The sequence below is a fragment of the Mastigoproctus giganteus genome, unplaced genomic scaffold (genome assembly GCF_048544385.1).
Source record: "Mastigoproctus giganteus isolate SK-2022 unplaced genomic scaffold, ASM4854438v1 scaffold_15, whole genome shotgun sequence".
In the NCBI taxonomy this organism is placed as follows: Eukaryota; Metazoa; Arthropoda; class Arachnida; order Uropygi; family Thelyphonidae; genus Mastigoproctus; species Mastigoproctus giganteus.
Window position 1 is genome coordinate 7,935,423 of NW_028328292.1, and position 15,968 is coordinate 7,951,390.

Below are 15,968 nucleotides of genomic sequence, written 5' to 3' on the forward strand. Positions count from 1 at the left end.
AAGAGATTGAAACGATACCTACTTGTCATGAAATGAGAGAGGCTGGTTTCTGATCTTGCTATAGAGAGCTAGGATGTTTGTGTCATGGAAAGGCACCTGGCCATAAAGGAATGCATAGAGAGTGACTCCCATCTGCCAGATATCTAGAGCCTGTTATACAGCAAAGAATAATATTTACTTTTTTGTGCAACTTCGCAAACAAATCCATGACGAAACCGCAGGCTTTTATCTAATTTTAGAAACTCCAAACCTGAAAGAAGTCTTAGCAAATACTCGTCTCGAAACATGAGATTTTTCTCATCTGATAAAGTACGATATCAGCGCGTGTACATCCTTGCACGAGGACAGGATTTGAAATGTTTCCAGGTCTGGCGTTACAAAAATGAAACGAAAGTCTGCAATTTTTTCATGACAATATCTTTCAGTGTTAATCATATGTTTATTTATGAGTATAATCGTCAATAAAATCGTCAATCATATTAATACCAGGGATATTTGAAAAGTTTTGAGGCTGGTAAAGTGACTGCAGTGATGTGGTAGGCGCTAACTCTACGCTACTCATTCGCTGAATAGTGTAGACTCGTCATTACAGCTTTGTTTGCAACAGCGATGGTTATATGAGTCTTTTGGATGACTCGAGCCGCTTCGAAATACAGCCACTCCACGACTTACGTAAGGGTTGCGTTCCGCGGAACTCTACGTAAGTCGGAATTTCCCTAAATGCTTATTTGATTGAAGTAAAATTGAACTCGCAAATTTGATTGAAGCAAAAAAAGAAATGTTCGACGAACATGTAAATACAATTATTTATTCAATTTTTTTATCTCATGCGCAGGAAAAACGGCATAACGTCAGCAAGTTTTACCTTTCGAGCATCGTTGCCGGAATTAACTCTCCAGCTGATAAGCACGCCGCTCGGGAGTTGAGGCCTGTGAAGATTTAGAAGGATTTTTTCCCAACACATCACAAAATTTCTCTGCAGCTGCAGAATCGGCACTGGCGACTTCACCGCATACTTTAATGTTTTGGAAACCAGCGCAATGCTTGAACCTATTAAACCACCCGTTGCTTGCCACGAACTTGGCTTGGGGTTCGCCGTACTTATCCTTAATATCTTCATAAATACTTCTTGCTCGAATGGCCGTTAGACTCGGGGGCACTCGCTTCTGAATCTGATTTTCCATCTTCGATATAGCACCTGAACGCTGTTTTGTGATCACTGTTCATCTTAAATGCATTGATCCTTTGACATGTTCTTTTATACGCGCACTGTCCTTTAAAATAGTATTCACTGTTGAAGAAGCGAGACCTAATTCCCTGCCTGCAATAGATGACAAACTTTGTCCTGCTTAACATTTTCATCTTCATTTCTAAATCAATTTTGATTCGTTTCCTGGCACTGCCAGCACTTGCACTTACCTTTCGTCCCTTTCCCTTCACCATTGTAATACGTAAATAGGAATTTAGAGAAGATTCTGAAAATTTATTTATGTTTTTTATATGATTGAAGGGGACATTTCACCATAATACCGTAACGTAAAAACCCACTGAGCATCGTTTTTAAACCCTCCCTACTTTCCCTCTCGAACAGAATTCGGGTTAAATTCTTTATGCTACTAATTAGAACCATTACATAAAAAAAAAAGTTGGGAAAAGAAAAAAAATTGCATAAATTAAACTTACTTTTCCACTGTACCGGTCTCTTGTCTCTGAAAAATAAAAGTAAGAATTATTGCAGATATTAAAATTACGTCCTTTACTGCCTTGCAACACCAAAACACACACACACTTTTTTTTTTTTTTGCTTTCTCTACACTGACACTACTGATTAAAACTATATTTGATAAGTTACGAGAGCTTAATCAGCTATAAGTGAAACCAGTTGAAGTCAACGGGATGATTTGAAATATTATAACCTCGGCTGTATTTTTATTGAAAGAAAAACACAAAATTGCTATCATGGAAATGGAATCTGAACTCCTAGATGAGATGCGGACACGTCTTATACGAAAATATTTTCTGTACTGAAATGCAACGCATCGCGCCAGCTTTCAATATCCAATTGACTCGTATGTTTTTGTAGAACAATTTTTTTTTTAACTGTGTTTATCATCTATAAAAAAAATTAACTATCTGTAATTAAGGATTTGAAAATTTTGGCAAGGTTATTTGCATATTAAGATAGAGGTTACTTTTAAATGTGCAACCTTAAAATGCAATAATTCCAGTCAAAACGAGGTAAGAATCACTGACAAAACTAAACCGTGGTTCAATGATTATTGAAACAGACATTTGTGGCCAAGCAAAAGGCTTACAGAAATGGAAAAATTCAGGATTTAAAGAAGACCTCACGGACTATAAGAAGAAAAGAGCCATTTCTGTAAAAAGAAGCGACTGCTCGCTATGAAGAGGTTCGAAGAAAACTACGACATTCAAAACGAATTGTGAGCAAAAATGCTACTAAATTCGAAATGGCGGAAACCACATTCAGACACTGGGCTAAGGAGTTCTTTGCCAGTTGAAGGTAAAGGTAGGATGGTCAGGAGTATCAGTCGGAGGATATGGCACAACGTATTTTAGCGAGAGGCGGCGTTTGCCGGAATGAATTAGCCAACGTCACTATTTCTATAGGTCTCATCAAATGTTATTAATTCTTCGCCTAACAAATCTACGCTCGGCCCCCACGGTTCCCTATTTTTATTTAAAAAATATGCAGCTCCTATATTGTTGGTGTGTTGTTGCACATATTCAAAATCATCCTGAAAGATGGAGTTTTCTCCCCCCCGGACATGGAATCACTACTTTGTGAGGCTTTCGGCCCATATCAATCAGTTATTCTGTCTTAAAACTCTTTGAAAAAAAGCCATCCTACCTGCTTTAACCCTACAGTGTTTTGCGCATAGGCCTCTCCACCTCCATACCGTAGTACAGAGACGATCCACTACTACTGTTGGAGACCCCTCTTCAGAATCCAACAAGTTTTAAATGAAAAGGCTCAAATTAATATGACATAAAATATTATGTTGTCTCTAACGAAAAAGCTCTTGTGTCCGACGTCAATTTTCACGCCAACGCCAAGCTTTACAAATTGCATTATATTTAGATAAAATACGATTATGGCTAAACTATGACAAGTCAACACAATTGACAATAACTAATAAGAAGATAAAGAATCAAATTGAGTTATCTATTAATGGAGCCCAGGTTAAGAAAGTCAGCTCATACATCGACCTAGGAGTGACGTAGGACGAGGGCTTCACCTTTCAAAAGCACTTTCAGAACAAAAACTCTAACTGCCATTTGGGCTGTAAGCCAGGAGATAATTGGGATTCGAAACCAGAAACTAGTGACCCAATACATCCAAAGATGTATTGTTCCTGTTTCCCTTTATGCTTCAATAATTTGGTCCTCTGCTCCTATATTAGAAAGTTTCTCAGCCTGGAATACTGGGTGGTGCTCTGGTGGTCTAATAGGATTGCCGGGAACCTCTTCACAATATCAAAAGCTATACTATATGCAAACTTGAACGTTGCTCCGTGGATTCAGATGGTCACCTTACGTAACATCTGCACTCCAGCACAACTCCTGACTGAGAGTTTAAATGCCCCTCAAGTTGAAAATCTTGTGGTCAGAATTGACCACAAAATCTTGAGGGTAGTGGAGCCGGGAGCCTGGCTCCACTATCCTCATTGTCTCCGTAGCGCTCTCCACCACACAGAGGAATTAAGCCGCTTGTTTCCTGCTAATACTCTGGAGCTCTTTAGAGACTTCAAAATCGAACCGAACAGGTACTGCCATGAAAAACCTACAGGAAGCTCATTGCAGCGAAATTATATATTAGACTATAAATTTAATGAAGAATGTAATCCAGGAAAGAAGAGTTTTCATAACAAAAGACTTTAAGCGCCTCTGAACTCTTAATAATCTGTAATGAACGCTGTATAGTGTCTTTGTAAGATTCTTAAAGGACTGGGGAAATACCGTTCAACAGATTTACTACGAGATTCAATTCATAGTGTAAATGACTATATCTATGTGATTATTCCTCTTTATTTATTTGTTCTGATTTTATTCTATGTTACTGTTTAATACGTTTTATTGGATGTATACATGTATGAGCCACTCTCCTAAATAATTTCTGTACAGGGGTGTTTGTTGATTAAACTGATAATAATAATAACAAAGTTAAAGAAATGCATGCGAACTACATGATGAAAGAACATAACAAACATTACAATACATAATTTTCGCATTTTAGCTCTTAAATCTAAATGCTCCGTGTAAATGAAAGATCAGAACTTTACGAATGACCATACTAATAAAGTCAAAATGGCAATAATGAACCGTGTCTAATTAAACTTGGTTTTTCTACATTAAACAAATACTAGCTGATGCATTTCGGTATATAAAGTTTGAGGTTCGATTTACTAATCCTTGATTAATAATTTCAGAAAATACATCACAGACAGTCTATTAATAATAATTTATTATATATAATTAAAACTGTTCTTGATTATATATTTGTTCACGATGTCTGTCTCTAATTTTGCACCCCAAGGATAAATCTATATCATTCGAAAAGTTTCAACGAGGAATCGAGTTTATGATGTTAATCAGAATTTATCGAGTTAATTTTTAAACACGAAACTGAATATACTGATGCGTGCCTTTGCGCAAATGATTAATTGAAATTTTATTTGGGATATTATAGGCCGACAATAGCGGTGTAACGAATAAAACAGTGTCACGGGGTTCTTTTGCTTATACAACAAAATTGAACGCAGTAATATAAATAAGCGAAATAAATAAAGGAAATTTATTGATCAATAAAGTAACCACCTTTTTTGACCTATATTATTCCTATGAACTCTTAATTTAATTTAGAATCTTTAAATTTAGTAAAAAAAAACAGTTTTCAAAATTTGACTTTATTGAAAGATATTTGGGATGTGCGCTGGTAAATTTAGGAGATAGTACCATACTTACATTTTGTATTCATATTTTTAAAAAAAAAGTTCAAGTAAAAGGCAGCTTTAAATCTTTACCGGCGTTTAGGTCAACTTGCTATTACAATATTATATTATATTATTATAGAACTCATTTATTTACGATACTATTTATTCCAAACAAACGGTGTACATATTTCCAAGAGGCTTTTGTTTTAGAAAGCAAACAGCGGCATTAAACAACGTAAATATGTTTACGTCTTCGATGCAACACCGCGCCTCTTTTAGCGAATTCATCTTACCTCTGAGTGCCTCGGGGGCTACAAATGCAGGTGTCCCTGCTGTATCAGAGAGAAATGCATCCACTCCTTCAAATTGATTGCAAACTCCGAAGTCAGAGATCTGAAAATAATGAAATTGGATGCGTGAGTAGCAACGTACAGAATAATTCTGACTGAACAGTTATTAATTTTCCAAAGACTGAAGGTAAGCAACACAGTCACGAGATAAACATTTATTTTTAGTTGGTCCAGTTATATCGGTCTCTTCCGAGATTGTGTATCTGCTCTTAGGTTTATTTATGAACTTCTCTTCCTTGTGGCTATTTGCGCTCTGACAAGTGTTCTAAATGAAGTATTTTTAAGTGCTTGGAGATGACGTTGTCTCTCTATATTTCTTCCCTTTTTTTGTAAACCTCGGACGCCTAACTCCCCCACCTTCATACGAGACACTTGTTAAACATTGTAACACTTTCTTTTTTACAACACGGTCGCAGTGTTTTCTTCCTATTGTGTTATCTGACGTTCTTTGATTGAAAAATTATTAAAACAGGAAACAGTTATAAATTCCGGAAGAAACCGATATGCTGCTAGATTCACTAGTGAAAAATTGCAAAATTTTTAAGCATTATTCAGATGAATTACAATATGTTATGTTTCGATAACAATATATTATGCTTCTGTTCGTTTTGTGGAAAATGGCTTCGAATTTATAGGGTTGATATTTAATGAATGAAAATTAACTCATTTACTAGTTTTTAATCCGAAATTTCCAAAAATGAAACACACACACACAAACCCTTTAAAACTGATATAATTGTAAGAATTCCTAATTACCCACCTGGACTTTTCCATCATCATTAAGCAGAAGATTTGAGGGTTTGATATCCCGATGCACAATCTTCTGAAAATGCACTACATAAAAAAGAGAAAAAAAAAAAAACGTAACTTAATAGGTTATACGCCAATATTAACGAAAATATATGATACAAGGCGATTCAGATGTTTGTTTGTTCCTTGAATTTCTGCCGAAGTGATAAAATCACGATCCATCTGCATGTCTGTGAACTGTATTATTTTCCTTCCACACCTTGTGTGAATAACTATAACACTGTTATATAACTTCAAAATTGATATAATCTCATTATTTGTTATATAACCTCAAAATTGATTTTGCTATAATGCATATTGATCATTACAGAAACAGAGAAGCCCTTATCGTTGTTTTTCCTTTCAATTTGGGTGGTTGACTCCGGAAGAAGTCACTCAAATTGTAGGCGCATAACGATAAGTTTTTGTATATTATTCTTTGTGTCTATGTAACATACTTTACCTACGCGTTCTCCCTAGATTTATTTAAGTATATCTTTTTCGATACTCTTCCCCATAAAATTAATACATATATTTAACAAAATAATATTGTATATAAATTACATCAAGGACGTAGTGTACGTATTGCCATTCCGTATATTAATGATTATCAATATGCTATAATACCTCATATGTATATTATTAGAAAATATATTATCTTAGACAATAATAAAATTTCTAATAATAATATATATATTATTAGAAAATTTATAAAAAAATAAATATGTTGCCACACAGCTTACAAAACCAGCCTCTCATCAGGTGTCAACGGCCAGGATTCCAAGCAAAATAGCAACATGTGTCTTCATTGCTGATGTAAACCACAAGCTAAACGAGGATAAAAAGCATAAACATAAATAAAATGAGAATAAAATTTGGTTACTAAAATAAGTGAAAATAAAATTTAGTAAACAAAATAAAAATTACAAGAATTAAAAGGGGAATTTTAGAAAATGGCTTGTGAAGTTTACAGTTGACAACTACACTAGTTCCCCATTTTTCTATCTTCTTATTTCCACTTTCTTGTTATTTTATTCAACATTTCTTACATAACAATAAAGGCGAAGCGTTCACGGATTGTCTGAGGTTATACTTAATTAAAACTACAATTAATCTATGAATTTAAAATTTCCATACAAATTGTATGGAAATTTTTATATTTGTTTTTATATTTGTCCGATTTTAGTTAAATTTGAAATGGCTCGACAAATATTTTTAAAAGTGCCAAATATAAAATTTCATGAAAATCTACACTGGGAGTCCTACTGTTACATGCGGACGGACATGGTGAAGACAATAGACGCATATGCAAACTCGCCTAAAATGATAGTACATTTTTTGTGGCAGGGTATAGTCTCGATCTCGCAATGTGCCAACCTGCATCCATTATATTTCATTAAGTTGCAGTCTTCATCATGAAAGGTAAAGACAGGTCTAGTTTTAGCTTTAGCAGAGGCATGTGATGCAAGAAAGCAAGCTTATACAGCATTAGCCAAAAAAAAAAAAAAAAAAAAAAAAAACCTTCCCATTTTACCCATCCATTCGTTCCAAAAGTTCGTCCAGTTCTTCCTTGAATTTATTTAATCGACTTCCACAACGACAGATGGAAATTTGTTCCAGCAATCAACCACCGTTAAAGGTAAATTTCTGCACATCTACAACTCTTTCCTCAATTTGAATTTACGCCCCCTCAAGAGCGTAATCTGAGCAAGAGGAAGAATTCCATCAGCATTGAGCTTGCTGAAATTATTCAAGGCCTTGTAAACCCCAATCAGATCACCTCGGAGGTGCCTAGTCTCCAGACGCTGCAATTTGCAGAACTTAAGCCTTTCTTGGCAAGAGCACTCCTTTGTTCCCCTTACCAATCTCGTCGCCCTTCTCTGTACTCGTTCCAGCAGCTCTACATACTTCCTAAAATGGGGCCTATAGTATGCAGTACTCTAGGTGTGGCCTGACCATTACTTTATACAACCATTTCCTTTTATCAACCTTTGGCTCCAAATGAAACACAAACAGGCTTTAGATAATAGATGTCAATTTGACTGTATTTATACGAACTCATTCAAAGACTGACTTAGTTTCCTAGAGATTTATTGCTCTACAAATTTAATCGCTAAGGGGTTTTTGATTTATTGCTATCTTAGATTTATTATTGACTAAATTTTTATATCCTTAAAGGTTTTATAACAAGGGAGGAATCTTTTCGATTCTCAAACGATCCAGGAGTATTTCTAGGCTTTTCCCTTGGTGGTTTTCTACTGTTTTCAATCGGTATTAAAGATCTTACTGATCAGATGAAAACTGGTATCGCTCTTCTCATATATGCTGATAACAAAGATCTTAATAACTTCCCCTGATGATTGCAAAAGCTCTGAATATGTAAGAACTCATGAGTGGGCAAATTCTTTAATTTTAAATCAACTCCTATTATAATTCCTCCAAATCAAAAAAAGTCTCCGAGAAACTAAGTTTCTTAAAAATAGATCTTAATAATACTTTATGCTATCATCAAAATTTTCTTGCATGCATTGTTCCAGCGCGTTAGCATGCAAATATTGTCTGGTCATCTGACACCAAGATTTTATTTAGCACGATAAAAAGAACTTTGTTAGGTTCCTTCGTTTCAAAATACGTTGGATTACTTTTTTTTTTATCCTGAAAATAAACTTATCTTTGGCGTAGTTTAGCAATCGAAAGAAATTCAAAACGAAATTAGAGGTACAAAGCAACTTGTCCAGAGAGAGAGAGAGAGAGAGAAATTATTTTTAAACTCAACAGCGTAATGCATTTCCTTGACATTACAGAACATCCTCTCCTGTTCACTTCTCAATGCGTCTGCACTCGGCTCGTCGCCAAGCACATCAGCGCCCTCTGCCTGTATATTTGTTGAGTGTAGAGATGGAAACACTTAATTTACATCCCAAGATGACACTTCGGAATGATCACTTCCTTAGCATATTTTTACTTTACTTCAAAACAGACTACAAAATATAATGAACACCTCGATATTTAACGTAGTTCAAAAATTTCTAAAAGTCCAAAGATTATGTCGCTAGTGTTTCTCGCTCCAACTCGGGTGATCTAGATAAGAGTTGCTTTAGTGACATTACATTCCTCTGAAAAAGAACATTTCTGACTCGAAACTGTTTCAATCTAATTTTCTTTCGTCACGCGAACTGTTTGTTCTAGTTTAAACCCAAGCGTATTCTACCATTTATCTGCTACGTTAACCTAATTCCCATTTATTCCTTTTTATGATTGCCGCATTTACTTTGTTCGCCCGAGACCGCGTCATTACCAGTCACTATAGCAACAACATTCTATGTTATCACTCAAATCCCTGTCACGCAATGCCACCTATACAAAACGCATACTGGTTCAGTGATTTACAACAGCAATACGTTCGTTTCAGAGGATTAAACAAATCAGGTTAAAAATGCATTGTGAACGAATTCGAAGTGTATTTGAGTGATTTTGTTGATTAAATCATATAAGGAGAAGATAACTGCGAAGTTTTCACTCCGTCTTCCCTCTATCATTTTCCGTTAAAGTATAGTGGTTTCATCAGTTGTCCATCGTTGGTAAAGGTCTGGGTTCGAATCCCGTCAATGATTGGATGAGTTTCTGGAGATTCCTTTGATGTAATCAGCCGACAGTCAGAAGTAGGGTTCTTCATCCTGCACAGAATGAAAATTGTCCCATAACAAAACATTTGCACGGACATAATACACAACGGTGCAATATTGTCTAAGCTGCTGATGCTCCTAAAAACCAGCAAGTACCATGCTTCTGCTGCAATGTTTTTCAACCGGTTTTTCTCGCATACTGCCCAAGTGTTCTGAAAAATGTTCCTCCAAAAATTAGAACTTATCCATATTTCGATACGCTTTAAAATGAAAAGAAACAAATTATCGAAATGTAACTAATATGAATTACAGTAGATGTACACCCTCCTAGCCTGTTGACTGTTCAAGGGTGAACCCTTTCATAGGAAAATAAACGGATTCATTCATTCATCCCATAAAAGCGTTTTTAAATTATTTTTTTCAATTGATCACAGCGCTCTCTTACGACGAGATATATTTATACCACGAAATATATATTCGAAAAAAAAACAAACATATATATATACTTACCACGAAATATATATTTAATAATTAATAATATGTGGCATTTAAGGTGAATATGGCCTCTTCTTTTGTGACAGCACGCGCTTTGAGTGACCGTGATCCAAGCCTGCGTGACTACTAAATACAATATAATGTTCTTCTCTCTATCTTGTGAACGCCTCTGACCTTATGTGATCATCCAGGAGTATAAAAAGAAAATTTATTTAAGTATTCATTTAACAGCAATTCGGAATTCTGAAAAACCTCCACTCAGTCCAATAATGGGAATTTTTGATTACACTGAATAATAAAAATTTGTTCATTCTTGTGTTTCTTTCATACTTTAGGTGCATCGAACACGATTTTGGCATTTATTTTGCTCTTTCTTTTTTTTTTTTTTTTTTCGGTTATTAAGTGCATAAAAGTGCTGCATCCGTTGATGCGCACGATTAAGTTAAAAAGCATGTCCGCGTCACGAAACACGAATTTCGACATTTTGTCGATGGGCTTGTCTTTTGTATGAACAAAGTTTGTTTCATACACCGCAAAATATTGTTGTTATTTTATGCCAGGCCGGATTTGAGCAATATTGTCACACGCCACTCATCCGTCAGAAATTATATGACTTCCAGGAAGGATTTAAGAATGCTTCCACAAATATGAAGGTTCGTGTTTCGTAATCTGTCTCGTGAAACGGAATATGCGTTTATCTTGTGCTTCGGTGGATGCAGCAGTTATCTCAACTGGAAACAATTTAAGTTTATTTCATACATGCAAACTTTTTAATTTTTTTTTTAAATTCGTGTCAACATTAAGAAATTTAAGATCGTATTTTTACATGTTTGGTATAATTCGTGGAGAGAGAAGGCTGGGAAGCTCACTTCGATGACCGGCGGTGGAACACCAAGCTAAAAGGTAACAGTACTCGTATACTCTATTACTCCCATGTCACGCAGTGCAAATTTACCAATTTCCAATATTACAACACTAATTATAGCAATTTCCAAACTTTCCTTTCTTAAGAAGATGGAAGTGTCATCTGGTGAACAGGACGATGACTGTATTTAAAGGAAGTATGCTCAAAGCAAATCGCATTTCCCTAATAAGAGAGTTAGAGACTTAGTCAGGACTTGGGTTTCGTCATATCAATGCAGAACGCTTTATATCTCGTCTAACAAAGTGAAAATTACTGATTCTAATTGCATCTACTTAAAAGAAGTGGCAGCTCACTTTTAAATCTTCCTAAGTATTTGCTTAGGAAGATTTAAACATTGGGAAGAAGCCTTGGATCACAGATATTTTACTACAGAAAATGGATGAGAGGAGTAGACTGAAATACCAAAAAAAGATGATGATCAAAGGAACTATCACAGATTGAAGAATGAAATTGATAGGGAATGTAGGAAGGCAAAAGAACAGTGGTGGGCAGAGAACTGTCAAGAGATTGAAACGCTCGAACAACAAGGTCGGGTGGACTTGGCGCATAGAAAAATCAGAGAGTTAACGAGAAAGAGTAGCGGAATCTAAACGAGAGCAATGTGGGATGAAAAGGGAATGGCAGTATCGAATTTCGAAGAACAAAAGGAAAGATGGAGGAGATATGTTGAAGAACTTTATGACGATTCAAGCACTTACACATGGAGGAATACGGCATTAGAAGAACAAGAAAACATGGAAGAGGAAATATCTAAAGATGACTTCAACACAGCCTTAAAGTCCCTTAGCAATTACAAAGCACCAGTAATTGACAACATACCTACTGAGCTTTTAAAATACAGTGGAGAAAATCTCAATAAAGCCTTATTTGAACTGATAAAGATGGTATACAGGAATGAGAGTTGGCCGGAGGAATTCTGCGCATCAATCATAATCCCCATAACTCAAGAAGATGACACCAACAGTATGCCAAGACTACAGAACTATATCTTATTACCCATGCATCCAAGGGTCTACTGAAAGTTATCAAAGTTCGTATGGAGAGTCACATTGAACAATTTCTGGAAGACTCACAGTGCAGTTTTCGCCGAGGAAAATCGATGAGAGATGCTATTGGAACGTTGAGAGTGTTGGGAGAGAAAATGTTTAACATGGGAAGAAACCTCTGTGTGTTTTGTGGATTATCAGAAGGCGTTTGATAGAGTAATCTGGAGAGACTGTTCCCAATGCTTGAGAAAATCGGATGCAAGAAGAAAATTATTGGACTGATCTATGACTTATATAGAAGACAAAATGCAAAGATAAGAGCGAGGGGAGAACTGACAGAAAAAGCTAAAGTTAAAAAGGGAGTAAGACAGGGATGCTTACTTTTACCTGGTTTGTTCAAGTGATAATTAAGGAGGCGCTTGGGAATAAGAAGTGGGGGGGGTTAAAATAGGTGATAAGTACGTACAGGCTATTAAGATGAGGCCCAGGGCCCGCCACAGGGGGGATGCAGCGGGTGCAAGACATCCGGGCCCCAGAAAAAGGGAAAAAAAAAGAAAAAAAAACAAAATCGAAAAAAAAGAAAGTGAAAATTTTTAAGGAAGTTAATTGGTTAAAATTAATTTCATTTTATGAACTTAACCGAAATAAGCCGTGCTGAAAGTCTCTAAGTGTAATTTTAGATTTGTTCTAATATTCAGTGTTATTTTGTTTTTCGTTAGTATTTCGTTATTTAGTTTAGTATAAAAATTTTATAATTATTTTTCGAATTAACCATGGAGAAAAAGCATAAAAGCGGTGCTTTTCAACGCAAAATAAAAAAATTCCAAAATTGACTTCGCATTTTACTAATATAATTATTATTAAAATATATAATTTCAATGTAATTTTATTATATGTGTATATTTAGTTACAAAATACCCAACATATTTACTTACTAAACTTTAGTACCCATAATGTCGATGTCAAGAAAATCTCTCTGGGTGTCAGAAAAGAAAATTGGCTGAAGAGAAAGAGAAAAAAAATTCAAAAAGTCACAACCAGAATTGTTTTCGGTGCTGCAAAATAAATCTCATAATAATGAAATAAGTTCGGGAATTCAGGCAAATGAAGAACAAAACCAACAGGAAGAAACTATGCAAGTTTACAATCAGAATGCAGAAATTGTGGGGAAAAAATACAAATGAAACGGCAAGTAAAGAAGAAATTATTCAAATTGACAACCAAAATTTTGAAATTGTGGATAAAAAATGAATTGTCTGAAGAAATAAATGTCCATATAGAAGAAACGGCAATGTGTTGACGTTTTCACGCTGAAATACAATTTGACGAAACAATACACCAAAAAGATAACAGTGATCCAGGTTTATGGCCAGATATTAACGATACATTTACATTATGTGTCACAACTGAACCTAAGCAAGATGATCAACACACTTTCCCTAAAAGTGCTGAAGGTAGATCTTTCTCTATATCTTATTATTTTAAAACTATGCTAAATGGTGAAAAACAGCATCGCAGCTGGTTAGTTTATTCAAAAACTCAAGATTCAGTATATTGTTTTCGTTGCGTATTATTTTCTGAAAATAGAGATAAATGTACACGGTTTATAGATGGTTTTAATAATTGGAGAAAATTGATGTCGGATCGTGAGCAATTCTTTTATTGCTTGGCAAGAATTATTAAAACGACTTAATTTAAATTCCACTACTAATAATACAATTCAAATTAATGTAATAAAGAAACTGAGCGTCTTAGATTACTATTCCGAAGAATTGTAGATGCGATGATTTTATTCTTATCTAATAATAATCTTCCGTTAAGAGAGACTCAGGAAAAAATTGGAGCGCCAAATAATGGAAATATTTTTAAGTCTAATCGAATTGTTAAGCAAATATGACCCTTTGTTAATGGATCATGTAATTAGAATTAAAAATGCGAAGAAAATTGTGCATCATTTGGCACATAGATCACAGGATGAATTTATTGTGGCTTTAAGTAATGAAGTGATTAACAAAATTAAAGCTGACATAAAATCGTTTACATATTATAGCATCCAAATGGATGCTATAATATGTAAAAAAAATATTATAGCATCCATTTGGATGCTATAATATTTTTAGGTACAATTTAGGTACAATTTTTTGTGCAAAATTGTACCTAAATTGTGCAAATATAAGAAAGATTCAAAGACATACCTAAAATTATTTCCAGTTTCAAATTAATAACAGATATAAAAAAATTAGAAAAAGAATCACGGGATTTTGTAACATTTTATAAAAAAAAAAGATGTAAGCGAAGATCTAATTCAAGAAATTATTTCATTAAAAGAATTGATTTTGAACGAAAAAGATATAAATTATGCGCAGGATATATTGCAATATATATTAAATAACAATTAACATTGAACTTTTTCCCAATGTATTAATTGCACTAAGAATTTTCTTTACATTGCCTATGACTATAGCAAGTGCAGAACGTTCTTTTGGCAAATTAAAGCTAATTAAAAATTACCTTCGTTCAATGATGTCTGCAGAACGATTAAACGCACTTGCTATATTAAGTATCGAGAAAGACGATAAATATTGTGATTTTTATAGTATTATTAATGATATGGCAATAAAAAAGTCACAAACAGTATTTAAAAATGTTAAATAAACCTTAATTATTGAAAAAGACATTTCTTATATATTTATAATTATAATGTGTTATATGTATTTATGATATTAATATATCTGTGTATTTTTTTGTTATATGTTGGTTGTGATTATTAAAATTGTAACAAAAGTATGATAAAGTATTTATTTAATACTGACGACTATATGTCTGTGTGTTGACGTTTCTTAAAAAACTATTGGACGAAGCCGAACAGAGAACGAGTCTCTTCGAATAAAATTTGTTTGTTTATTTGGTTATTTTCTTTATTATTTTTTTTTTTCGTGAAAAGATGTTAGGTTTTTTAATCGTTGAGAAAAATTTTGGGGCCTCAAAAAATTACTTGCACACGGGCTCCTTTACGGAGAAGGTCGGGCCTGATGAGGCCATACTAGCAGGTTGCCCTGCTGCACTGCAAAATATGATCAAAAGACTAAATAAGAAAGCTCTGAAGTATGGAATGAAGATAAACGTGATGAAAACAAAGGCAATGACGATGGGTAAAAAGTTAATTCCCTTCTGAATTGAGATCGATGGAGTAGGAATAGAACAGGCAGAGCATTTCAGGCATCTGGGGCAGTTATTTACACAGGACATTTCAGGTCAAACTGAGATTCAATCCAGAATTTCAATGGCAAAACAATCTTCCAAGAATAAACTGTCGTTGATTACACATAAGGTGTTGCAGGAAACTAGGAAGAAGCTAGTAATGACATATCTGGTCCGTGGCACTATATGCAGCAGAGACATGGATTCTAACAAAGATACAAAAAGAGAGAGACTTGAGGCCTTCGAGATGTGGTGCTGGCGCAGGATGGAAAAAATTAAATGGACTGAAAAGGGTCCAATGTGGAAGTATTAAGACGTGTCCAAGAACAAAAGAAAATTCTAGGTATAATAAGATCAACTAGACTAAAATGGGTGGGCCACATGATTCGACATGGTGGGTTGCTTCTGGATGCAATGGAGGAGACTGTGGAGGGAAAACGCCCTAGGGGTAGACCAAAAAAATACCTTCATCGGGACGTTGCTGGATGAAGCAGGACTTCGAAATGTTGAGAAACTAAAACAAATGGCACAGCAGAGACAAAAGTGGAGACAGCTCATCAGAGGAACTGACCAGTCACAAGACTCAATTACTGATGATGATAAAGTATTTTCTAAGGCTTTGTGCTCTGCTCAGATATAAA

At 34.8% G+C, this 15,968-nt stretch overlaps 1 protein-coding gene across 4 annotated transcripts in view; it reads right to left on the minus strand.

Moving 5' to 3' along the window:
• Positions 1-15,968, minus strand: part of LOC150074938 (calcium/calmodulin-dependent protein kinase kinase 1-like) — a 261,753-nt gene that overhangs the window by 15,232 nt on the left and 230,553 nt on the right. For all 4 annotated transcript variants that reach the window (XM_090389358.1, XM_090389357.1, XM_090389356.1 and 1 more), the window contains 4 exons: positions 6,066-6,139; positions 5,249-5,348; positions 1,684-1,709; positions 23-150 (listed from right to left, as the gene is read on the minus strand). In XM_090389358.1, coding sequence (XP_090245484.1) covers positions 23-150; positions 1,684-1,709; positions 5,249-5,348; positions 6,066-6,139 — 328 coding nt within the window. The remainder of the gene's footprint in view (positions 1-22; positions 151-1,683; positions 1,710-5,248; positions 5,349-6,065; positions 6,140-15,968) is intronic.